The 24,722-nt window shown below is 36.6% G+C and overlaps 1 protein-coding gene across 1 annotated transcript; it reads left to right on the forward strand.

The window, feature by feature from the left end:
* The first annotated feature begins 774 nt into the window (after positions 1–774).
* Positions 775–24,425, forward strand: LOC143573581 (E3 ubiquitin-protein ligase SDIR1-like). Its single transcript, XM_077058422.1, has 11 exons — positions 775–889; positions 5,305–5,439; positions 5,526–5,580; positions 5,648–5,700; positions 5,832–6,060; positions 6,154–6,268; positions 6,395–6,440; positions 10,336–10,455; positions 10,573–10,677; positions 10,787–10,890; positions 24,236–24,425. Exons 2-11 carry the CDS (start codon positions 5,362–5,364, stop codon positions 24,423–24,425), a joined length of 1,095 nt encoding a protein of 364 aa, XP_076914537.1. The 5' UTR covers positions 775–889; positions 5,305–5,361.
* The last annotated feature ends 297 nt before the right edge of the window (positions 24,426–24,722 follow it).

Raw genomic sequence — 24,722 nt, forward strand, 5'->3', positions numbered from 1 at the left:
AGTTAGTCTTTTGTAAAACTAACCGGTTCGATGCATTTGGTAAACAAACATCTCGCCGTGGTTAGTTTGGTAAACTACTTGTGTCTCGAAAAGTTTTAAAATCTACTCGTCGCGACTAAATGACTTAGTAATTACTCGTGGACTTTGATTATGAGGCATGAAACTTATTTAGTCGTGACGAGTAAAGGATTAGTGAACCTGCTCTTTACGGTTAGTTTAAGGACACATGACAAATTTTAATTGATTCTACAAACTACTACGTGTTTCTAGTTTGTAACCATCTCGGATGTTATTTTTAATATTTTGTAATTTTAAAGTAAAAAAAAACTATAAAACAGACATTTGAATTACGTGTTTCTAGTTTGTAACCAACTCGGATGTTATTTTCAATATTTTGTAATTTTAATGTTAAAAAAAAACTATACGAGTCAAACAAACCCAATACGAGTCATATAGCCATATACGGCTCGTATAGCGACTATACGATACAAAGGAATAAAACCTGACAGTCTTGATTGAAAATGACTTGACTATGCACTTATACGAGTCGTATAGACCATATACGAGTCGTATAGACTTTCCTGGTGTATGAATAACTTACCTTTAATCTCTGATGTATGTATAACTCAAAACACATGATATTTCTAACAAATAACATCTAAACTTAAAATTTGTTTCCATAATTGTTTTGAAATTTTTTCGTTTGTTAGAATGGAATGTTAAATTATAGTAAAATACTAAATTTAGAAACTTCCACAGACATCAAGTAGCCTCGAAACTTCCACACTTGACCTTCTACCGAAAACAGGGGTCCACTCCACACATCTATCTGGCTACAAGATCTCCAACTCCCACTCATCATACGCTCTAATCTCATCTCTCACTCACTGTAAGTACTAATTTCTCTTATCTATTTCCTTTGTTATTCCAATTCTGCATTTGTTTAGGATTTTCTGTTACTGTTCTTGCCTTTGGATCCTGTTTTCTGGTTTATTTTCGTTTTTAGTTATATACAACATATGTTTTTAGGTTTTGGAAATTCTGAGCCGAGCCCGAGCTTGACTAGGTCCCAGCTCGGCTCGTTTTGACTTTATGAGTCGTTTTTTCAAGCTCCTGCTGTTGGATTAATTTCTATTCCGGGTCACAAGTCGGTGAACCGGGCCTAAGAGGTTTTAACAAGTCGGTTAAAGTCTTAGGGGTATTATGAAATATTCTTCCATATGCTTGGTGGCCAAGTTCACCTTGATGCCTAAGTTCACCTTGGTGGCCAAGTTGAGTGGTGACCACATATTATGCTTGGTGACCAAGTTGAGTTACTAGTATAAATACATGTACAAAGTTAGTGTTAGATACAACATCAACAACAAACACAACAATCACCACCATCACTACCAAAGTTATTGTAATAAGTTTTTTGAGTTATATTTTCTGGTTATAATATAAGTCGGTTATTTATAAGTTGTGCGTTAATTATCGTTTATCATTCTTGAATTGGTATCAAAGCTTGGTTCAAGAACGCGATAATTAACGGCCAACAAAGAAGGTGTCTCGATCGAACAAGTTGGTTTGATATCCTGAAGAAGTTGTTATCGTGGTTGACCGAACAAGTTGGTTTGATCTCCCAAAGAAGTTGTTGTCATTGTCGATAGCATAGTTCGTTCAGTTGTTACTTTATTCAAACAAGTTGGGTTTGAGTACCATGGGTGACACGACTCCATCGCCGTCGCCAAAGGGGAAAGAGAACGGGCCATCTTCCGTTCAATATCCAATGTTAACTACAACGCACTATACCGTGTGGGCTATGAGGATGAAAGTAGTCCTAAGAGTTCACAAAGTTTGGGACACCATCAACTCGGGTGTCTCTGATGAAGACAAAATTGACATGGCTATGGCCTTGTTGTTTCAATCCATACCCGAAACCTTGATCATGCAAATTGGAGATCAAGAAATTGCTAAAGCCATGTGGGATTCAATTAAAACCCGACACTTAGGTGCCGAACGGGTTAGAGAAGCACGTCTCCAAACCTTGTCAATGGAATTTGACAATATGAAGATGAACGAGCCAGATTCCATAGATAACTTTGCGGGCAAGTTATCGAGCATTGCCTCGAAATCAGCGGCTCTCGACGAAGTTATAGATGAAGCAAGGTTGGTAAAGAAGTTTCTCAAAAGTCTCCCAAGATCGAAGTATATTCAAATGGTTGCTTCGCTTGAGCAAATGTTGGATCTCAATAAAACGGGATTTGAAGATGTTGTAGGCCGACTCCGAGCCTATGAGGAGCGAATCCGAGAAGAAGAAATTCAAGGGGGTGACTAAGGTAAACTTTTATTCGGTAAATATGATTCATCAAGTCATAGAAGTTTTGAATCTAATCGGGGACGAGGTCGAGGTCACGGTCGAGGCCGTTTCAATGACCAATACCAAACCCCTAGTACCGAACAAGGGTCATCAAGTCGAGGAAACGTAAGGGTGAAGAAAGACCGGTCAAAGATTTTATGTTACCGATGTGACCAGTTTGGTCACTTTGCATCCGGTTGCCCGGACCGAGTTCAAAAGGGTCAAGAAGCAAACAAAACCGAAGCCCGTGAAATTTTTGATGATGCGGCGTATATGCATCAAGTTGTGTTCTTAAATGAACAAAACCTAATACCAAAGAAATACGAGACCGAGCGGGTCGAAGATGATGTATGGTATTTGGATAATGGGACAAGTAATCATATGACGGGAAACCGGTCGTATTTTTTAGAGTTAAACGAGAACATAACCGGGAGGGTTAAGTTCGTAGATGGGTCATTTGTTCAAATCAAGGGAAAAGGCTCAATTCTTTTCTAAGGAAAATCGGGTGACCAATACTTGTTAACCGAGATTTATTATATTCCGGAGTTAAAAAATAATATAATAAGCCTCGGTCAAGCAACGGAGTCCGGATGTGACATTCAGATGAAACACGATCTTCTGACCATGTACGATGAGAACGGGAGGTTACTCATGAAGGTCAAGAGATCCGAAAACCGACTCTACAAAATACGAATGAAAATTGGAGCTCCCGTGTGTTTGCAATCAAAGATTGAAGATGATGCTTGGCGTTGGCATGCAAGACTTGGGCACATCAATTTCGAGTTAATGAAATCGATGGCTAAGAAGGATCTTGTACGAGGTTTACCACATGTTGAACACGAAAATCAGTTGTGTGAATCGTGTTTGGTGGGTAAACAAACGAGGCGTTCGTTTCCGGCTACATCCTCGTTTAGAGCATCCCAACCTTTGGAGTTGGTTCATGGTGACTTGTGCGGTCCAATAACCCCATCCACTATCTCGGGTAATAGGTATGTCTTTGTTATTATAGACGATTACTCACGATATATGTGGACGTTTTTATTGAAAGAAAAAGGTGAAGCGTTTGAAAGTTTTAAGAGGTTTATGAAAACTCTCCGAACCGATAGGGGAGGAGAATTCACTTCATGTGATTTCAATCGGTTCTGCGATGAAAGTGGAATTATTCGGCATTTAACCGCCCCGTACACGCCACAACAAAATGGCGTGGTAGAAAGGCGAAACCGGACTTTAATGGGGATGGTGCGGAGTATTCTATAGGCGATGCATGTACCGAATTATATGTGGGGAGAAGCGGTCCAACATTCAACCTTTTTAATCAATCGGGTCCCAACCCGGGCCTTGGTTGATCAAACTCCATATGAACGGTTCAAAAAGAAACCGATTATTTAACACGTTCGAGTATTTGGGTGCATGGCGTATGCTAAAGTTGATAGTGTACATCTAAAGAAACTTGATGATAGGTCAAGACAGCTCGTTTATCTCGGGCCGGAGACGGGTTCAAAAGCATACCGTCTCTTCGATCCGAACACCCGGAAAATTGTTGTTAGTCGAGACGTTGTGTTCGACGAAAACAAAGGGTGGAATTGGGTAAAGAAAGTCGAGAAGAATGACTACGAACCGGGTATGTTTTCTATTATTTGGGGGGGGGGGTGCGGTTGACAATGGAACTGGTCAAATCGAACCCACTATTGAAGAAACGTCTATAAGCAACCCGGGTAGCCCAAGCTCTGAACCTACATCATCGGTTCAACCCGAGTCAAACAACTCAGCCGAACCAAGTCATATTGGGCCTAATTCCTCAACCTGCTCTCAAGATCTATCGACGAGTAATGGGTCACAGGTCCATTCTGGTGAAAATGACGCCCAAATGGGTCTAAGACGTTCAACCCGAGTCTCGGTTTTACCAAGAAGATTATGTGTTACATATTAACTCTGACTATGAGCACATTAGCGGGAAAGAGCAACGGGCTGATATCCTCACTAAAGCACTCGCAAGAATCAAGTTCACGGAGATGCGCGAGTTACTTGGAGTTGAAGACCTTTCTAATCCGAATAAGAAATTAGGGGGGTGAATGTTGGATTAATTTCTATTCCGGGTCACAAGTCGGTGAACCGGACCTAAGAGGTTTTAACAAGTCGATTAAAGTCTAAGGGGTATTATGAAATATTCTTCCATATGCTTGATGGCCAAGTTCACCTTGATGCCCAAGTTGAGTGGTGACCACATGTTATGCTTGGTGACCAAGTTGGGTTACTAGTATAAATACATGTACAAAGTTAATGTTAGATACAACATCAACAACAAACACAACAATCACCACCATCACTACCAAAGTTATTGTAATCAGTTTTTTGAGTTATATTTTCTGGTTATAATATAAGTCGGTTATTTATAAGTTGTGCGTTAATTATCGTTTATCATTCTTGACCGGCACAACATCAACAACAAACACAACAATCACCACCATCACTACCAAAGTTATTGTAATCAGTTTTTTGAGTTATATTTTCTGGTTATAATATAAGTCGGTTATTTATAAGTTGTGCGTTAATTATCGTTTATCATTCTTGACCGGCCTCGGCTCGTTTATTATTATTTATTAATTAATCTATATATGTTTTTTTTTTAAATTATTTTGAGAAAAACCTTATACGCGCTAAGCTTGGCTCGAGCTTGTGTGGCACCTTAAATGAGCCAAAGCTTAGCTCGAGCTCGGTTGTGCAATCTAAAATTAGTTAATACATAGAAGTTCAAAGAAGGTAAAACTTAAAAATACACCATTATCTGAACACAACTTATATTACTCAGTGGATTCCATACTGTCTCCGCTTTTTAGCACAATTAATGGTTTACTTTGCCAATTAGGGCATAACTACAGTGAATGTGACTTGATTGTGAATTATATGCTCTTAACAACTTGCTTGTTTTATTAAAATTTTATGATTTACTGAAGATTCAGGTGCAGGCCATATTATTACTAGAAGTGTTTGATAAATTAGGATTCACATAAAACTCAACAATCATGAGTTTTGTATTTAGAGGAACCCGAGGAGATATAGAAACCGGGCTTCCTGGATTTATTCCAGACCGTCGTGCACTGGTATATTCTAATTTCTGTTATATATTCCTGTTACATGAAATCGTTATATTGTTCGAGTTACGTATTTGTTATTGTGATATTGTCAGCAATTACACGCTGCTAGACCTGTTAATACAAACTCCGTTGCATTTCTCGTCACAGGTACACGTTAGTTCTTTAGTTTTAATTTTTAATTTATATCCACTCATTAGATCTTTTCATGTTACAGTCCTCTTATTGTTCATGATACTGAACTCCCAACAAATGTCACCAAATTTCCTGGTATATATATATAATATATCCACCGTTCCACTTCAACTTATTATTTGTTTTTATGTTTTAGCGTTCTTTTGTATATATATTCTGTTATATCAATATCTGAATTTTTTTTTTGTTTTGGTTTCTCGATTTAGCTTTGGGTAGTACTTGGTGTGTTTTTGATGGCTACATGCTTAAGAATGTATGCCACCTGTCAGCAACTCCAAGCTCAGGCTCAAGAAAATGCAGTTGCAGCTAGCGGTCTTCTCGATCATACTGAATTGCGCTTGCAAATGCCACCTTCTATAGAACTTGCAACACGAGGGCGGTTACAAGGGCTCAGACTACAACTCGCACTACTTGACAGAGAATTTGATGATTTAGGTACATGTGCAGTGTCATTATGTTTTCTGCAGCATGATTGATTAATTTCTAGATTGTGAAATACACTTATTAATCTTTTGTATGCGTTTGCAGATTATGAAACTTTAAGAGCACTGGATACAAATAATGTACCAACGGTGAATTCATTGAGTGAGGAAGATTTAAATTCTCTTCCTATTCATAAGTACAAGGTCGCTAACTCTAAAAGGTACAAATCCACCTTCGGTAAACATCTATAACATGCAATTTAAGTTGTTTGGTGTTGTTCCTTTTAACATCTTTTTATAATAAATTTGGTATATCTATAACGTGCTAATGTTTACAATCAATACAGTGGTAGTTCGTCTGCGGAAAACGGTTCATCCTCAGCAACACCTGAGGTAATTATATATTTCTTTTTATATTATTTTGTTCACAGTTTCAACACTACTAGAAAAAATGATATTTTTCTACGACTGATTTTGTAGGAAGTTTGTTGGAATATCCACTTTCTAACAATTTTCCAACAAAAAACTTGTGTTTGAAAAACACATGCTAGAAAATCATTTTCAACCCTTTTCCAACAACTTTTCTTACAAAATTGCTACCAAAATACACCGTTGCAAATTTCCTACAAAACTATTTTCTGATTTGTAACAACATTCCAACAAATTTCCAGAGAATATTTATATTTATTTTTTCTTATTTCCAACAAACTTCCAACAAATAATATGTTACAATTTGCAACAAAATTCCAACAAAACATAAAATTTGAACAAAAAAATTCAAAAAATATTTTTAAAATCTGAAATATGCAAAAAAATAAAATAAAAACGGAAATATGCAGAAAAATGAACAAATTATATGTTACAATCACACGGCCCACTCACGTTGCTCCCTTTCTTCACGATCGGCCAACTCGTTCCAGTTATTGCAATCGATTTTTCAACTTTTGTCGGGACGCCTGGCCTTTTTCCAATTGAGTTTTAACATATTGGACCTAAAAATTTGTTAAAACATATATAATTAATACATAATACATATAAAAAAAACAAATATAGTATTAATGATTCAGTTTAACAAAAATTTATAGCTTTTTGGTACGCTTAATGATTCAGTTTAACAAAAATTTAGGTGAAATTCTTTAGAGATGCATTAATTTAGAAGTTACAACATGGTTTTTAAGTCTAGTGCAGATTTATGCAAGAAACAAGAACTTAACTGCATGTATTGTTTTGACTCTTAAGAGGTCAAAAATATTACTCCCAGAGTCCCAGTAGGTGTGTAAGCAAACTGAACGATTAGGGAGTCGTCCAACATGAAGTTCGTTAAAAATAAACGATTGAACATGAACACAAATTTTTGCTCATTAGTTTAACGAACAAAAGTGAACGCATGTCTCATTTGTTTACTTATGTTCGTCAACGTTCGTTGATTTATATTCGGTTATGCCTGTTTAATATATCCATTTAAAACTTTTAGGCCCACTACAATTAGCCTAGTTTTAATAAATTCGTAGGGCCTAAACATTTTAGCTCAGTTATGCTTATTCCTCAATGTTCATTTATATTCGTTCGTTTACATTCTTGAACCGCTCATTTATACAGTTAAACACATCATTCCATATAGAAGTGTTCAACTGTTTAAGAAGTAAGCTGTTCAAAAAGCTCACGGCTCGAAGCTCGCTCGAAAAAAGCTCGGAGAAAGCTCGCTCGAAATCGGCTCGATTGTAAACGAGCCGAGCCGAGCCGAGCCGAGCTGAGCTCGACTCGATATCTAAACGAGCCGAGCCTGAGCTAGCCCCGGCTCGACTCGAGCTCGCTCGATTGGCTCGAACTATTTTATTTTAATTTATTATATATTTATATATACATGCATATAATTATCTACTCCAAAATCCAAATATATAACATATGGGCTTCTTTCTCAATTAAAAATCCATCTAGCCCAATACAATTAAAATCCATCTAACATTCTAACCCTAATCTTACTCCAAAATAACCAGCCACTCTCTCTTTCTTCCTTACAAAATAACCAGCCGCTCAGTTTGTTGTTGCCGCAATATATGGTGAGGTGCCGGAGGAGCCTGTGGTCTCCAAGTCATCCGGACTGCTCGATTTAATTGTTATTATTATAGATAAATTCGAGATGCCATTTTCAGCCGCTCTAATTGCTCAGCCGTATCACGTTCGCCGGAATCTGGCCGGAATATATCGCATGCAACCGTTTCTGGTTAGCGAACTACAACAGTTAGTCTAAGTGAATAACTAAAACATTGATGAGATTTATTATGATATCTATTATCACAGGTAAATTCGAGCCAAATCGAGCCGAGCCGAGCCGGCTCGATTTAGAACCGAGCCGAGCTTGAGCTCAAACTTTTAGCTCGATTAAGATTCGAGCTCGAGCTGACCTTGGCTCGGGCTCGGCTCGGCTCGTGAACAGGCCTAAATAATACCTTGCTTGTTAAAACACCAATTGGCGCAAGTAGCCCAACTTCTGCAGCACCAAGTAGTACTTTAGCTTGCAGAACTACATCATCTTCGCTTATGTCACATCCCTGTCAAAAATCTCGCCTTTAATATTATAAAATCTCATTATTCAACAGTTTGAAAATCAAAATAGTAAATTAGAGGTGTAAAAACAAACATCTTATTACCACAAGACGAATATCAAATCCATTGTTAGTCTTTACCAAAAGACGTACTCGTTTTGGTTCATTTTCTACTAGTTCGATATCCTCCACTTGCACAAATACATTAGCTCCATCAGGTATTAACTCTGAGAGTAAAACAAGGCATTTTATAACATCATTAACTTGCAAAAGACTACACCAACACATAAAGCAAAACTCTAACAATTAAACACATAAGCAAACAGAATAACATATATGTTCCAATTAGTCAACACTATACTTCAATTAAAACCACAATTAGTATAATCACATGAAAAGGAAGTAACAACCGCCGTTGTGTTTGAAACCCTAACTCAAGCCCTAACCTAATTGAGCTTCAATCAGCAACCATTCTTCAAATTATCATCCTTAATACAAGAAACACAATAAATAATATGGAAAACCTACATCGATTTGGCATAATTGAACACCAACACTGTCTCAGTTCGTGAACACAAACAATATCGAAAACCTAATCAGCAACACTATGAAAAAATTCAATCAGAAGAGAATAGTTATTGTATCATGTAACAGATAACTTACGATCTAACGACGTTCTCTCATACTTAAATTATTTGGAACTACATATTAAATCGATCATAGATTCACATTCACATAGCAATAGATGAATATGTTGAAACTTAATTCGGTTGACATTAATCACAAGCAAATACTAATAAAAGTTTCCATAAAGCTGAAACAAAACCCTAACATAACCATAAGCAGATGCTAACACATATTATCAATAATGAGATTGAAAACGAAGCAATATGAGCAGAACTTACCGAATTTTGCACTTAGAGTTGAATGATGGCGCGAGTCCGGTGACGGAAACTGTACGTTGAAACAGAGCATTGTATATTCACATTTAGCTAGGGTTTTACGGAAGATACAGAGCACGGAGAGCGTTTAATCTGTTAAGTCGTACGGTAGCTAGTTACGGAGATCAGTAATGTACGCTGACCTCGGCGAATGGTGATGACGGAGCTTTGTTGACGGAGATTGGAAACGGCATCTGACGGCGGAGCTTCATTGACCGAGATCGGAAACGGCGTCTGACGGAGGAGCTTCGTTGACGGGGATCGCGATGGTGACGAAGCTTCTGCGATGGCGGCGGAGCATCGGTGACGACCGGCGACGGAGGTCGGTGACGGAGATATGGGACGAATTTGAGGAATTTTGAATCGATTTGGGAATTTCTTTAGTTTTATTCTATTTCTAAACATACTTTCACAGATAGTTTTTATTATTTGTCATTTATATAATAAAATATAAAAAACACAAGAAAATGTTATTATTTTTCATTTTATACTAATTTTTGTAGGAATTTTGTTGGAAAGTTAGCAACAATTTTCCAACGAAAAATCGTATTGTTTGTAAGTTGTTGCAATATTGTAGAAAAATTAGAGCTAGTTATTTTTGTTGGAAATTTGTTTGAAATGTGTTGGAATACTTGTTGTAAGAAATTTATAGGAATATTTTGTAGTAAAATATACTATTTTCTAGTAGTTCAAGTTATTCGCTTTTTTTTTTGTTGACCATGAAAACCCGTTAGGGAAAACTCACGGGGTCCGCTTACAAACTGCAATTTATGACTTCGTTATCGTTTTCTTTAATAGCAGAAGGTAGAGACTGGTAATGCGGTTGGTGGGAAGACTTCGGAAGATGAGTTGACGTGTGGTGTTTGCTTGGAGCAAGTTAATGTCGGTGAACTGGTTCGTAGCTTACCATGCCTGCATCAGGTATGTGATGGTGTTTCTTATATTTAGAACATGAGAGTTTTATATTTTAATTATATCATACACGCGGTTTTTTTTAATGAGTAGCTGTATACTTGTATTTTGCATATGTTGATGCAGTTTCATGCAAACTGCATTGACCCGTGGCTGCGGCAGCAAGGAACTTGCCCGGTTTGTAAATTTAAAGTTGGGTCTGCATGGCGTGAGAATGAAGAAACAGATATGGTATGACTCGTTTAAGTTGTCTGATCTATTCTTAAAATTGGGTATGGGTTCTAGGATGGTTAAAGAGGAGCTAGACTTGGGTGATTTTCTATGCGTTTTTGTTTTTAAGGATGTAAAGGGTAAACCGAGCGGTGTATATTATGTACAAACCAATGTTTGTAAGGTTTCGTTTCGACTGATCTTGTTCAATTCTAAAGGTCGTTTACATATGAGGTTTGATTTGGTTGATACTTGGTAGTGGTAGTATTAGTTTACAAACCGAGTGACGCTGTTCGACATGGTTGAATATGAAACTATGATAATACGTTTCGGTTTTTGTTATTATCCGACTGGCTTCATAGAATCTGGACGTCACACATGAAGTTAGTTTAATGTAGAGGTTGATTTTACTTTTTGGTATTTGTTCGTAATAAAAAGTAGGCCCAATGACTTTATATTAAACTACTGAAAGAAGGCCCAGGTCTATAAAACAACGCTTCATGGGTTTACAAAAGATACCAGAGTCCAGACTACAAGGAGTCATCTTGGTGAAGTCACTGATGATTTTGTTGATGTGGACAATTTTATTCCATAAATGATGAGTGTGGACAAACCACGTTGTTCATAATTTACTTAAGATTGGCTCATTAAAATCTAAATAAGAGCAAAGCTTAAACAAGCTCAAACACGAGGTTGAGCCGGAAAATAAACATATTGAACAAAAGATCTTTATCCGGAGCCGTAAGGCCATAACTGCACTTGTCAAGCTCATGTAGACTTGGAGCATCAAACCCAGCCATGTCAGCAGATTCCAAGCACCAAAGCCATTACACATAGCCAAAGAAGGGTGCCAAGGCCATTTTCACTAAGGGTTTAACGGAAAATGGAGTGAGAGGTGGGGTCCATCCTCAACCAGTTACACTTTTTTTAAGTAATTATTTTTTTTACTTTAACTGATAGTTAAAACCACCACATCAAAGTTAAAGGGCGGGCTAGTTAAAGGCCCACTACAGTTGCGTAGTGGCGACGTGGCACATTAACATGCCTTTTAACTTGAAAACATTGCACATAGTCTAAATGACGAACGAGGACAGTGGAAGCCTTTTGTAATTATTTGAATTCGTTTTGATCAACACGAGCTGAGCTTAAAGATGCTCAACACAAGCTCAATCCTAAGAATAAACTTGTTGAGTAAACAACCTTGATTTGGAGCGCGAGCTTCACTTATTGTGCTCATGTAAACTCGTGAGTTCTTGCTAGCATTTTTATATAATAAATATGTTTAGATTAAATTTAGATGTATGTGATAAATGTTACTATATATAAAATTATGAAATTATGATAAAAGTAACTAAATAATATATATTACATTTTGAATAAAAGTTATTATTATAAATTATTGAAAGAATTATAGATGTATATTATTTAACTAATTTCCAATAATTATAATTAATTAATTTCCTCACAAATCCAACTCAAGCTCTCATAAATTAAACAAGCCTTACAAGATGAGATTGAGCTTAGACGAGTTCGGGCCCATCTCATTTATATCCATATTAAAACATGAACACACACATCATATACACATGTTGTGGCCGCTTGGAGCCAGGGGATCAAGGTACTTGGTTGTGGCAGTGTTCATGGTTGTTAACGGGATGCAGAATGACGTTATCGGCGGTGGTGCTACCACAATTAGATGACCGTGTTAATAGATTTTATGTAGTTTATTACTATTTTCTCCTTTAAATTCATTACAACTTTAAATTCGTTTTATAAATTATGATTTCTTGTAATTCCAAATTCAATTCTTCAATTCTAGTCCCAAACTCCTTAATTTTACAAATTTCAATTCCTCTAAAAAAGGGAAAGAAAAAGAAGGTATGCAAACCAAACACATCTTTAAAGTATGCTTGGTTTGTTGAATTCAATATGAACTTCATTTTTAGACGTGTTTGGTTCATATAATTTGTTAAATTGTAATTTCAAATTCTAATCCATTTTCAAGTTACTCTTTTCAAAATAGTTTCTGAAACAAACCATAAATCTTTCATTGTATGCATGTTACAAAGATTAATTTAATCCCTTCAAAAAGAAAATAAAACACAAAAGATTTATTTAATGCAAAAGGTTGAAAATAAAAACTTGTAGATGGACCAACTTAAGACATCGACATGTGACTCGCCATTGGTAATAAGTGTTTAAAGGACAAAATGAACAATATCTCCCCCACATATTTTATCCACAATATCATTTCCTTAAATGAGTATCCTCAAATTCAAACTCATACCATAAAAAGTAATGATGCATTTCTTAAAACTTTAATTAAATCATAAATATGAAAGGACACCTGTTATTTAAACGCATGTTGGTTAATGAAGTCTCTCCTATTGACGAGCTTTGGAACGTGCTGACATGACGTGTCACCAACGGCGGGCCCGTTAAACCACTCCATGAGTCATGGCCATCTCTTCATGTTTGAACATCTTTAGCGACCACCACCAAACACCAGTCTCCATCATGACATAACATACACCAAAACACATCCTCTCAAACACAGATCGAAAACACATGTTGGTCAATTAGATTCAAACATGTACAAAAATCATGTCATGTATTGCTCAAAACATGTGAGGATCTTGGTTAAGCAAGCACATGCGCACACACATTTAACAAAATTAAACAAAGACCAGACTAAAGATTTTACTTGGTTCGGTCAAGATGACCTATATCAATGGCTTGCAACCAAGAATTTTTATTTTAGTATGTCCTCTCCACTCGTAATAAGGAATTACAAGTAGGAGTTTTTAAATAGAGACTGAAATATGGTCACAAAGTCACAAACTTTTAAAGAACAATTTTTAGTATTTATTAAACCTAATAAAAATATGTCTTCAAAATTTGAAATATTTGGGCCCAAAACCGAAGCCCAAGCCTCCACAAACACAACAATATAGTATCGTTATAAGAAAATACGTGTGCAAATATTCAAACACACCACACATATTAGTCGATCAAGAATGAAACACAAACAAAAACAAAGATCATGGCCCGAATCAAGCACATGATCTTAAATACAAGTTAAGACACATTAAAACCGTAACCCATATTGAATAACTCAAATACAATATTCTTAAAAGACACTTATACTTGTAGGAATTGACTTTATGCTTTATGCATAAACAAACTACTTAAATATATAGGGCATACAAAATTATGCTCGACCTCTGATCATTTTTTAAGTAAGATTCGATTTGGTAAATGATATGAATGACATAAATGGATGTAAACTGTAAAGTGGTCAAAAAAATTAAACTAAAGGCCTTGACTACGTAATTAAAGAATTGTCATGGGTAACACAAATGAATGTGTAATAATCACTAATAATGAATACCTCAACACTCAGTTATGATCCCTCCATTTGGAACGTTGTATCATAGTTATTTCTTTTACGGTTGTTATTTGTTAATATGTCGATTCTTGTATTAAAATATATCACAAGGTTTTGTTGGTATGATGTGTTGATCTTGAATATGATTTTAACTGTGTGATCAGGAGATCTTTCGGTTTGATCTTACATGACTTAATAAATGATATATAAAAACTAGGAGACGAGCTAGCTTTTTCAAAAATTAATAAAGGTTGGCTAACGAATTTAGTAAAAGTACGTTTCAAAATTACATACTTTGTATCAAGATTGCATATATAATCATGTAAACGGTATACGATGCATCTCACTCAATTTATCGAATGATCAAAGATTAAAAATATACAAAAACAACAAATGGACCTAATCAATCATGGTGTATATGAAAGGACTATTGTTGCCATTAGAAAGAACGTCACGTTTTTAATTATCATTCTGAAATGAGAACCCAGGATTACAACAGCATGCACTACCTTTATGTTATAAAAGTGGTTTTAGTGTAGCAAAGCATGCTTATGAATCCACTTAATTAATCTTGAATCATATTGATTGCCTTCTTCTGGTGGGGTCACATTCGATCTTATCATATCTTATGACCATCATTATGGACCTTAGATACGACGGTAATTTGTTCTTAAAGGAAACAAAAGGTCAAAAAAGCAAGCAATTATTAACAACCAATCTAAACACCGAAATTATTCTAACTAAATTTCAAGAAACTTTAAACAATGAATTTGTTTTTGACGTTTTTGTGTTAACTTACTATTAGTTGTTGTAGGTCATGCATTACCAATTTTAGTAAAACTATGAAATCATTTTTAATTTGAAACTGGAAAAAGATTTATTGTTAATAAACAACAGTTTCGATCCGTGATAGTTGGAAAATATCTGTACCGTTTGCGGTTTTTTTTTTTTTTAATATGATTTTGAACAAAAAGTCACGTCCAATAATCCAATCCACTCCAACTCCACCAAAACTGTAACAATCCAGCTGGATAAACCCCTTTGGACAATAATTCACAACCAAAGACAAGCCCTAATTTCATTCTCATTCGGATTCCCTTTAGTCATCACTGTCCATTTTGGATCTTTGTATTTTAGCTAAAGGTGGAGATAACAAATATGAGGATGTTAAGATGGATAAGTGGTTACACGAAGTTAGTCCGGATTAGAAATGATGTTTTTAGGTAATGACTAAGGGTAGCTAGTATTTAAGATAAGAGAAGGGACACTAAGATGGTTTGGACATGTGAAGAGGTGGGAGGTGACGGCGATAGTTAGAGCAGTAGCCAGTAGAAACCCTCGCTGTGGAGGGGAGGAAGTGTAAGGGCATACCCAAACTAACTTGGGATCAGCGGGCTATGCATGATTAACAATTACACCTATCTGAGGACATAGGTCGGTATTGTAGTTTGTGGAGACATAGTGTTTGGGTTAAGGACATTTAGGAGAGTGTACACTTTAGACACACTTTGCTTGCAATTGTCATCTACCATTGTGTATGTATGTTGTTCTAAGATATTGTGCTTATGTTAGTGGTAGCATTTTTTTTGACAGTTTTAAAACTAGCACACTAACACTATATACATTGGTTTTGGTATTATGTTTAGCATGCAGGTGATATTTGGAGTCGAGTGTCTTACTAGAAGCAACCTATATATCTCTTGGGATAGAGATAGGGATGGGATGGGATCGGTACCGTACCGATACCGAAAATCTCGATCCCGAAAATTGCAAATTATTGGTACCGGTATCGGCACTTAAATTTTCGATTTAGTTCAAGTATTGAAGGTACAATTTGGGAAATACCGGTACTGGTACCGTACCGTACCGATAAAGAAACTCAAAACTTTGTTACGATTCGGTGCCAAATTTACTCATCCCTAGAGAGAGCTTCGGTAGCGGTACCGAATTTGCTCATCCCTATATAGAGATATGGTTTGCCTATATTATAAGTGAGATTTTACTGGGTATGGTTGTTATAATTTAGTTATTGAGGTGGCAGGTGTCCACCCTTTCAAAATGGAGATTGTAGGTTTAGATCCTAGCAAGCACAAGGTTAAGGGTTTTTAGTAAGGGTGGCAATCTTGACTCGTGAGTTGTATCAAAATGTATAAGATGAGTCAGAATGGGTCAAACTAAAAAAGAAAATGATTGAAACGGGTCAAAACGGGTTGACATTTTTTTATGAAACGAGAAAAACGGAGGAAACTTTTTGATATTTTTACTTTTTAAATTTTTGATTTATATTTCGAGTTATAATTTTTTAATTATTTTTTTGAATTTTTTGGTGAGAGGTTTCGAAATTGGTTAAAATGGGTTGAGATTTCAAAACCCATTTCAAAATTCCTCACCAAAAAATTCAAAAAAATAATTAAAAAATTATAACTCGAAATATAAATAAAAAACTTAAAACGTAAAAATACCAAAATGTTTCCTCCGTTTTTCTCGTTCCATAAAAAAAACCAAGAAATGTCAACCCGTTTTGACCCGTTTCATTCAATTTCTTTTTTTATTTTGACTCATTCTGACCCATCTTATACATTTTGATACAACACATTCAACCACTGGATCAAGATTGCCACCCCTAGTTTTTAGGTATAAATAAATTTGTTGTTAATAATAATAAATAAATAACCACAGATCAAGTGATTTTATATGTTCATTATATAAATTAATATAATAATGAAAACCTCTTTCGTGGGAGTACAAGACCGATTTTCTCCAATCGGTTCAACAAAGAGTTCGTATAACCCGCTTAGGGTGTTGATGGATCTCAAGTATCATCCCCCCCTCCCCTTCCCCCCCCCCCCAATTCTTATCATGATAAGAATCTTTCGATTATGTATGGAAAAATAAATTAAAATGAAAACAATTTCAGGTATTTACTTAATCTTGTTAAGTATAAGTGATTTTATTCTAAAATTCAAGGCATTTTTTGGGGGGGGGGGGGCGTATATGATACTTGGGCTCCGGGAGAAGAAGAGGTTTAAAAAAATCATTAAATTGACACTTAGCACAAGTATCATATACTCCCCCTGTAACACCGTTGGCAAACACAACATCGTCCCACTCTTAGGCAAATCCCACATCGGTCGTGGACAAGAGAGATCCTTGGTTCATAAGTAATGTCCTGCATCTTCAATCACCAACACGTTTTGGGCTTAGTTGGCTGTGGAGCACATGAAAACTCCACGGTTAAGCGTGCTTAGGTGGAAGCAGTACTAGGATGGGTGACCTCCTGGGAAGTCTCCATCTGGGCAACCAAAAACAAATCCGTGAGCTCTTCGTGGGTAGAGCGGACAATATTGATGGTGCGAGGGGCAGGATGTTAGACCCCCAAACTAAAGAGTCATGAATACTAGAAGAAAATCACATATACCTAACAAGGACTAAAATTTCGTGATCCGCTGTCGAACTTACTCCAAGAGAGCTCAGATCGAATAGGTTTAGGAACCTCACCCCTTCGTTTTTAGGTAGAACTCTAGGTTAAGGAGTTACTTGAAATGCTGCCAAATATAAGTATCCTTGGTTTCATATTCTGGAGTATAATAAGTCAATTTATAATCTTTAACACCGGGTTTGCATCTAACACTTGCTTTAGTCTCTATTTGTGATGACATAAATCCCTCCCTACAACTACCATTTGTACAAATAAGACACTCGTTAATAAATCGAATAACCCATTTAGTGTGTTGATGGAACATGATAGAACATTCAATAGCCCTATAAAAAAATAGGCTTCAAGTTGGTCTTGGTTCCGATCAACAAAAGTCAAAATTGATTCCGGATTTTGTTCCAAACTGGTCAACAAATGTCAAAATAGGTTTCGGTTCCGAAGTAGAAAAGGATTGGTCCGGTTCTAATTCGGTCCCAATTTTAACTGGTTTTTATCTGTTTCAATGGCGAGGTTCCCAAACCGCTGATAATCATACAGTTCAAGTTAGAACCGGTTATGGATCTTATCAAACCAGTTCCTAATCAATTCGGATATGGTTTTCTTGTACACCGTTAGTATTATGAATTATGAATCAAGTATGTATAGAGGTTTGATAACGATACTTGGAAAGGAAATATGATAAATTATATCTTCTAATACTAGTTAATTAATAAGGGCCAAAATGCTCACTAAAGTTTGGAATTCATCTGCATCTACATGGGACCATATTCTCTTTACTCACTCATCTAACTCGAAAGTGACTATTTACACGTTCACAAGCCAATGGCTCAAGTTAACGGTGTTGGTATGAAAACAAGCAAAATATATCGCAACTTATACTCATATGTAATAATAATACTTTATGTATATTTAAAATAATTCAACCGTAGATATTCATTTTTGACTTATTTTACATTTCTACTCGTATATTCTAAGTTTAATTTGAAATAAACTAATTAAAAACATTAAATACAAAAAATAAAATAAAATATTTAAAATTAGAAAACATTGTGAAACAACATAAATGCAAGTTATTACCCAAAATAAGGTTATTATTAAATTTGATATTTTGATAGATAAATATAAAAAGACAAAATTTTGCTAGAGGGAGGGCCCGTCGAATATGAACCGTAGAACCCGAATTACGCGTAACAACTTTTGTATTACTTGGAGGGTAAAGTGAAATTACCCAATGGGTAAAAACCAATACTCAAAGTGGTCCATTCTATACACAAATATATCGCAATACAAAGTGATATCCAAAAGTGTTTTCAAAATCTTATCGGACTTAATCGGAAACTATTGTCACTAGTTTGATTATAAGCTAATAAATTAGATACCAAATTCAAGTCTCGTATTGATAATCAACACACGAATTAAACGAATAACTCTCGTTTATATTAATCAGAAAATCTAACTCAAAAATGACCGTAACCTCTCATTTCATGCTTGGTACTTGGATGATAGGACTATTATTGATGGTGCCAACGAAGTCGCTAAAGCTCTAGACATTATCAGCTCGGAAGGGCCATCATTGGGGCTGCAACTTAATATTAAGAAAACCGAGGTTTTTTGGCCAGCGTGTAATGGAGTGAAAGTCAAAGATGGGCTCTTCCCTAGTGGGATTGGTAGACCAGAGAGAGGGGTAAAGCTCCTTGGAGGGGCTGTTAGTCGAGATCCTTACTTTATTAAGGAGTTGGCGAGGCGGAGAGCATCTCGTGCGGTTGATCTTATGAAACTCTTACCTTGCCTTAGGGATCCCCAGAGCGAACTCCTCTTGCTTAGGTCTTGCATGGGGGTTGCTAAGTTGCTTTTTGGGTTACGAACATGCCACCCCCATATGATGGATGATGCGGTATCTTGTTTTGATAACGGGCTTCGAGAAGCCATCGAAGACATAGTTGTATGTGGAGGCCCGTTCTTTGGTGATCTTTAGTGGCGACTTGCATCTTTACCGATGCGCTTAGGGGGTTTAGGCCTTATTTCGGCTCATGATGTTGGGGTTTACGCTTTTGTAGCGTCGAGGGCTCAGTCTTGGAAGCTACAGAATCACATCTTAAGGAATAGCGGAGTTGTCGACCTGGACTCAGACTACGTGCAGGCCCTGGAACGCCTAAATGGCACTCTCCCAGACTTTGACATTGGCGGTTTTTCTAATATGGACACCGCCCTACCAAAGCCTCAAAAAACTTTGGCGAATGCCCTTTTTGGCAAAATCGCTCAGAGCCTGGGAGAAGTTTTTGGATTGTCCCCCCGACAGAAGGCGGTTATTGAATGCTTACAAGGTCCTCATGCCCAAGATTTTCTGACCGTTATCCCGATTGATGGCTTGGGCCAAAGCATGTCTGCGGTTGAGTATAGGGCCATTCTTAAGTACCGTTTGATGGTCCCAATGTACCCAGAAGACGAAACATGTCCGATCTGCCGTAAGGCTTGCCTGGATAAATTCAGAGAGCATGCGGTTCATTGCAAGGTGATGTCTGGGTTCAAATACCGACATGATTGGGTGCGGGACGTTCTTTGGGACATCTTAAGGCGAGCTGGGATATCAGCTAAAAAGGAAGCCCCCGTAAACTTCCTTACAGACCCCACGGAAGGGAGATCCACTCTACGACCGGCAGATTTGCTCGTCTTTGGTTGGGCCGGGGGAAAACACGCTTGTGTTGACCTCACAGGGGTATCTCCATTAGCTGGTTTGAGGGATAATGGGTTTGTAGCTGGGCAAGCAATGAAAATGGCTGAAACGAAGAAGGTGGAGAAACATGCTAAAGCCTGCGAAGAGAACCAACATGTTTTTGTCCCTTTGGCTTTTGATACCTTTGGCTCCTTGGTACCGGAAGCTATCTGTTTCCTAACCAGGGTCCAACGGGTTGTGCATAGCAATGTGTCGACTCCAAAGGGGCAGGGGTATGTCTTTAGCAGGTTAGGGTTTGCAATTCAGAAAGGGGTGGCGGCGCAGCTTGTTGCCCGCCTACCTGCTATGTTGATGTAATATCTATGTTTCTATATAATGAAAGAAGTTAAGAAAAAAAAAACTGATTACAACCTATCAAACCCTAACTCGGTTTGACTCTTGATGAACCCTAACTCGGTTACATCTACATCACCACACAATCTATAATGTCTAACAATACATCGGTTTATATAGACTAACCTAACTTGCTAACTAAGACATTACCAAATATAATAAACCCTAATTGTAACCCCATAAACCCATTACATATAATGAATCCCACGGGCCCAATAGGTCTTACCCGGTCACCAACACGTGACAGACATATTAAGTTGGAAATTACTTCCAACAATCACCCCCTAATTTCCGACTTGAAATAGGTGGTCCTTCAACTCCGAGCATATCTCTTTTGCCCTGTTTGATTTGACTCGTGATCTTGACCTTCTCGGTTTTCACAACCATCTTGGTCTTCATCATCTCCCCGGAACTTTTCTTGATCCATAGATGTGTTCTTCGGCTCCCCCGAACTCGACTACCCCGAACTCGACTACCTCTATGACCTTGTCCCCGACCATTCCCTCGGTCGTATGAAAACGCATAACCACTCCTTTGGTTGCGATTCCGGTCATCTAATCGAGCGAACAACGTATCTTACTTGATCTTCTTTAGTTCCCGAATCACAACACGAGCACATCGCTCAAATCAAAACCTTAATTAAAACATAACTCGTTTAACTTGAATAAAAACCAATTCCGAATTGAGTCCGTCCAACTCAAACAGAACAATTATGGTTAAACCACTTGTGTAACCCAAAAAGCACAAACTTGCAATTTTTTTTTTGTTGACTTCGGAGGCTGCCACAATTAAAGAATAACAAACCTTTTAGTTTCTTAAATTCCAAGTCAGCAACGAATAAAAAAAACCTTCACGAATTCAAGAACCTCTCTTGGCTTTTTTTACTTCACCACACAACCGACCTTATAAACTCGTTGTTTAATATCGTAGTTCAATCTCTTGATTCAATCGCATGGAACAAACCAAATACAAAACCTTTTTCCGCCAATTCTGCTTGTGAAAATAAACTCCGATTCGGAAACCCTACTCGGTTCCGATATGCGCTGATGATGGCTTCTCCTCAAACCACCGCTCGTCCAATTATCGATTTCTTGAACTTGGCTCTAATACCAATTCAAGTCCCGTATCGATAATCAACACACGAATTAAACGAATAACTCTCGTTTATATTAATTAGAAAATCTAACTCAAAAAACTGATTACAACCTATCAAACCCTAACTCGGTTTGACTCTTGATGAACCCTAACTCGGTTACATCTACATCACCACACAATCTATAATGTCTAACAATACATTGGTTTATATAGACTAACCTAACTTGCTAACCAAGACATAATTGTAACCCCATAAACCCATTACATATAATGAATCCCACGGGCCCAATAGGTCTTGCCCGGTCACCAACACGTGACAGGCATATTAAGTTGGAAATTACTTCCAACACAAATGACTCACCTACACTTAATTTTATAAGACGACCAATGTTCTAAATGAAAACGTTTGTTTGAAACATGGAACTATCAAAGATGTTGATTCAAACTTTCGATATGGTTTTCAAAACGATAGTAACATGATACTAACATTACCACGGTTGTTTTACTTGTATCTTCATTTACCACATTACCCTCTAAATATATTTTTCATTGAGCCATGCTTAGTAAGTTAGTAGTTTAATATATATTTTAATAAAAATGCAAGTTTCAAAATTATTTTAAACAAATAGTTAAAACCTTTTAACTGTTGAAAACATAACACTAGTGGATTTTATTTTTCTTTAAAATTCAGAGTCTTGTTTTTATATGATTAAGTTGACTTAAGTGAACGGTATATGATTAAGTCCATGATCATTATTAAATGAGCTAATATTTTAATAAAGTCAAAAAACAGCACTTGATCGAATTGCGAAAGAGAATATCAAAATAATGTTTTTAGAATATATTGGAGTTCTATATAAAACCAATTTTGAATAAAGAATTATAATTAAGAACGGAAGAAACACTTATACCTTGTGGTTAAATGGTTATACAAGCTGCATAAATGTTTAATATTGCATGTGATCAAAGCAATAGATACAAGTGATTACTTAGTTCCAACAGTATCTACTTTAAAAAAAGGTTGATAAAAAGGTATGGAACATTTCATTAACATAGTAAAGATATAGAAAATGTGGAACCTTTGATCAACATAGAGATGAATGATTAAACACTAGATCAAAAGAAATTGTTATGTTAAATTGTGTATCCAACTTTTTTATAAGTGTGATATGTATCAATTACAAGAAGTTAATTATGCTGGAATTCAACATGAAGTTAGCCAAAATATCTAGGTTATTATATAGCCTTGCAAAGTTGCAAATACAAGTTAAGGTGGAATTTTATGTGTTAAAAATGTTGTTCAAAACAAAAAATGTTGAGTTGTCACTTTTCCCCACATTCTCATGCCTTAAAAGGGAGCTACGAAGTCGGGTTTTGGACGATTGCAAGTTTGGTAGTGATCCAAGCAACCCGACTTTTGGGCTAGGGAGCTATCAAGATGTTCCTTTGTGGCTTGGGAACCTCTTGTATATGGTTAATTTGGGTTCCAACTTCCAACAGAAGTCGGTTGCGCTCCTCCCTCTATCAACCAAGCAGCAATGATTACAACCACTAGGATATAGGACTCTTGATTTTGGCATCAATATGAACATACCAAAGGTTGGCGATAAAACAAGCTAAGGGGTTACTTTTGAATCAGTCAGCTTCACGGTGTGTTTGAATATTCACTAATTGTAAACATCTGAATCAGTCATATAGCTGTTGATTGATTAGATTTGCAAACATATTGAGTGGAGTCTCAAATAGGTGCTAAAAAGGATTGGTAAATCTGGCCAGTTGGGTTGTCCCACTAATCCTTGGGAACAAACGTTTAAGGGGTTGGTTGCAGTTGGGCTTAGTAGAATGTTAGGGGCGGTGTTGAGGTGCCGAGTCTCACAACCACTTTATGAGACTCGTCATCTTGTGTCACCCGTACCTGTTCAAACGTACGTCCTCGTCGGATATAAATTAAAGTAAAAATATAAATTAAGAAAAAAACTAATTTCATGTTTAAGAAAACGGAATCTTTTGAGCACATAGATACACTCATGCAACCTTTCAAACCCCTTTTTAAAAAATACATTTTATATTTGTATTTTACTAGTTTCATACAGTTACATTTACAGAAATATTATTTTTTCTTAGAATTAAATAAATAAGTGTGTGTGTGTGTCAGACAAGCACACTGGATCACATTGCTGCACCTGCTATAGTTGAATGGAATCTCTGTTTCTCTCTCACACACTTCACACTTTCTCTCACTAGACACACATCACTTCAATCATCATCAACAGTCTTCAAACACCCATAAACAGAAAATTTAACCAAATTCCATAGATGTAATCACAATTAAATTAATAACACCCAAAAAAAAACTAGTAACAAAATAACCAGCCATCAAATTAAATTAAACCTACCAAAAAATCTATATACTAAACTAAAAATACTAATTAATGTACAAGTTTCGGCTTTCCCAAAATTAAAAAGCAACTCTCATATCTTCTCAAAAATTCCGTCTTTGCATTTTTCTGTGAAGGACGAGTCTACACGCACTATCCTCCACACGGGTCCCAGTGAACATGATTTGATATTTTAAATATTAATATGGTTACAGACTAACCATCTCCGTAATCACGCCAACAAATGAGCATTGTGACACACCGTCTCATGATGTAGAATCTGGCTCGTTGTTCTTTAACGAGACGGGCACATTTTCGGGTGAAAGCGCAGCGGGGGTGGGAGACGGTGGTGTTTGCGGTGGACATTGTGATTGTGGCCGGAGAAAGAGATCTGAGAATGAATGAGATTGGAGGTTAGGGAAATTAACACGGGGTGGGTATTTATAATGAGAGTGTGATGGCAGTGGGTGTCATCTATTCACCTGGGTCCAGACCCACTTTTTTCATTTTTGTCCGATGTCTATATTTATTAATATTAATTAATTCCTATTTTATTTACAAAAATTTTTTTGAACAAATATGTAACACTAACACACCTCGTAAATAACAGTCATGTGGACGTAATCTAACTAAGATATTTTGTGCAACTTTGATTTTTTAAACAACTTATATTTTCACATTGTTTTAATTGTGACAAAAACT

The sequence above is a fragment of the Bidens hawaiensis genome, unplaced genomic scaffold (genome assembly GCF_021521415.1).
Source record: "Bidens hawaiensis isolate Kalapana, Puna unplaced genomic scaffold, B.hawaiensis_p1.1 tig00026587_1, whole genome shotgun sequence".
Taxonomy (NCBI): Eukaryota; Viridiplantae; Streptophyta; class Magnoliopsida; order Asterales; family Asteraceae; genus Bidens; species Bidens hawaiensis.

Coding starts and splice junctions, on each gene's coding strand:
- LOC143573581 (XM_077058422.1), top strand. CDS start 5,362: ATGAGTTTTGTATTTAGAGGAACCCGAGGAGATATAGAAACCGGGCTT. Junction 5,440..5,525: donor TTCCAGACCGTCGTGCACTG/GTATATTCTAAT, acceptor TGATATTGTCAG/CAATTACACGCTGCTAGACC. Junction 10,678..10,786: donor AGAATGAAGAAACAGATATG/GTATGACTCGTT, acceptor TTTGTTTTTAAG/GATGTAAAGGGTAAACCGAG.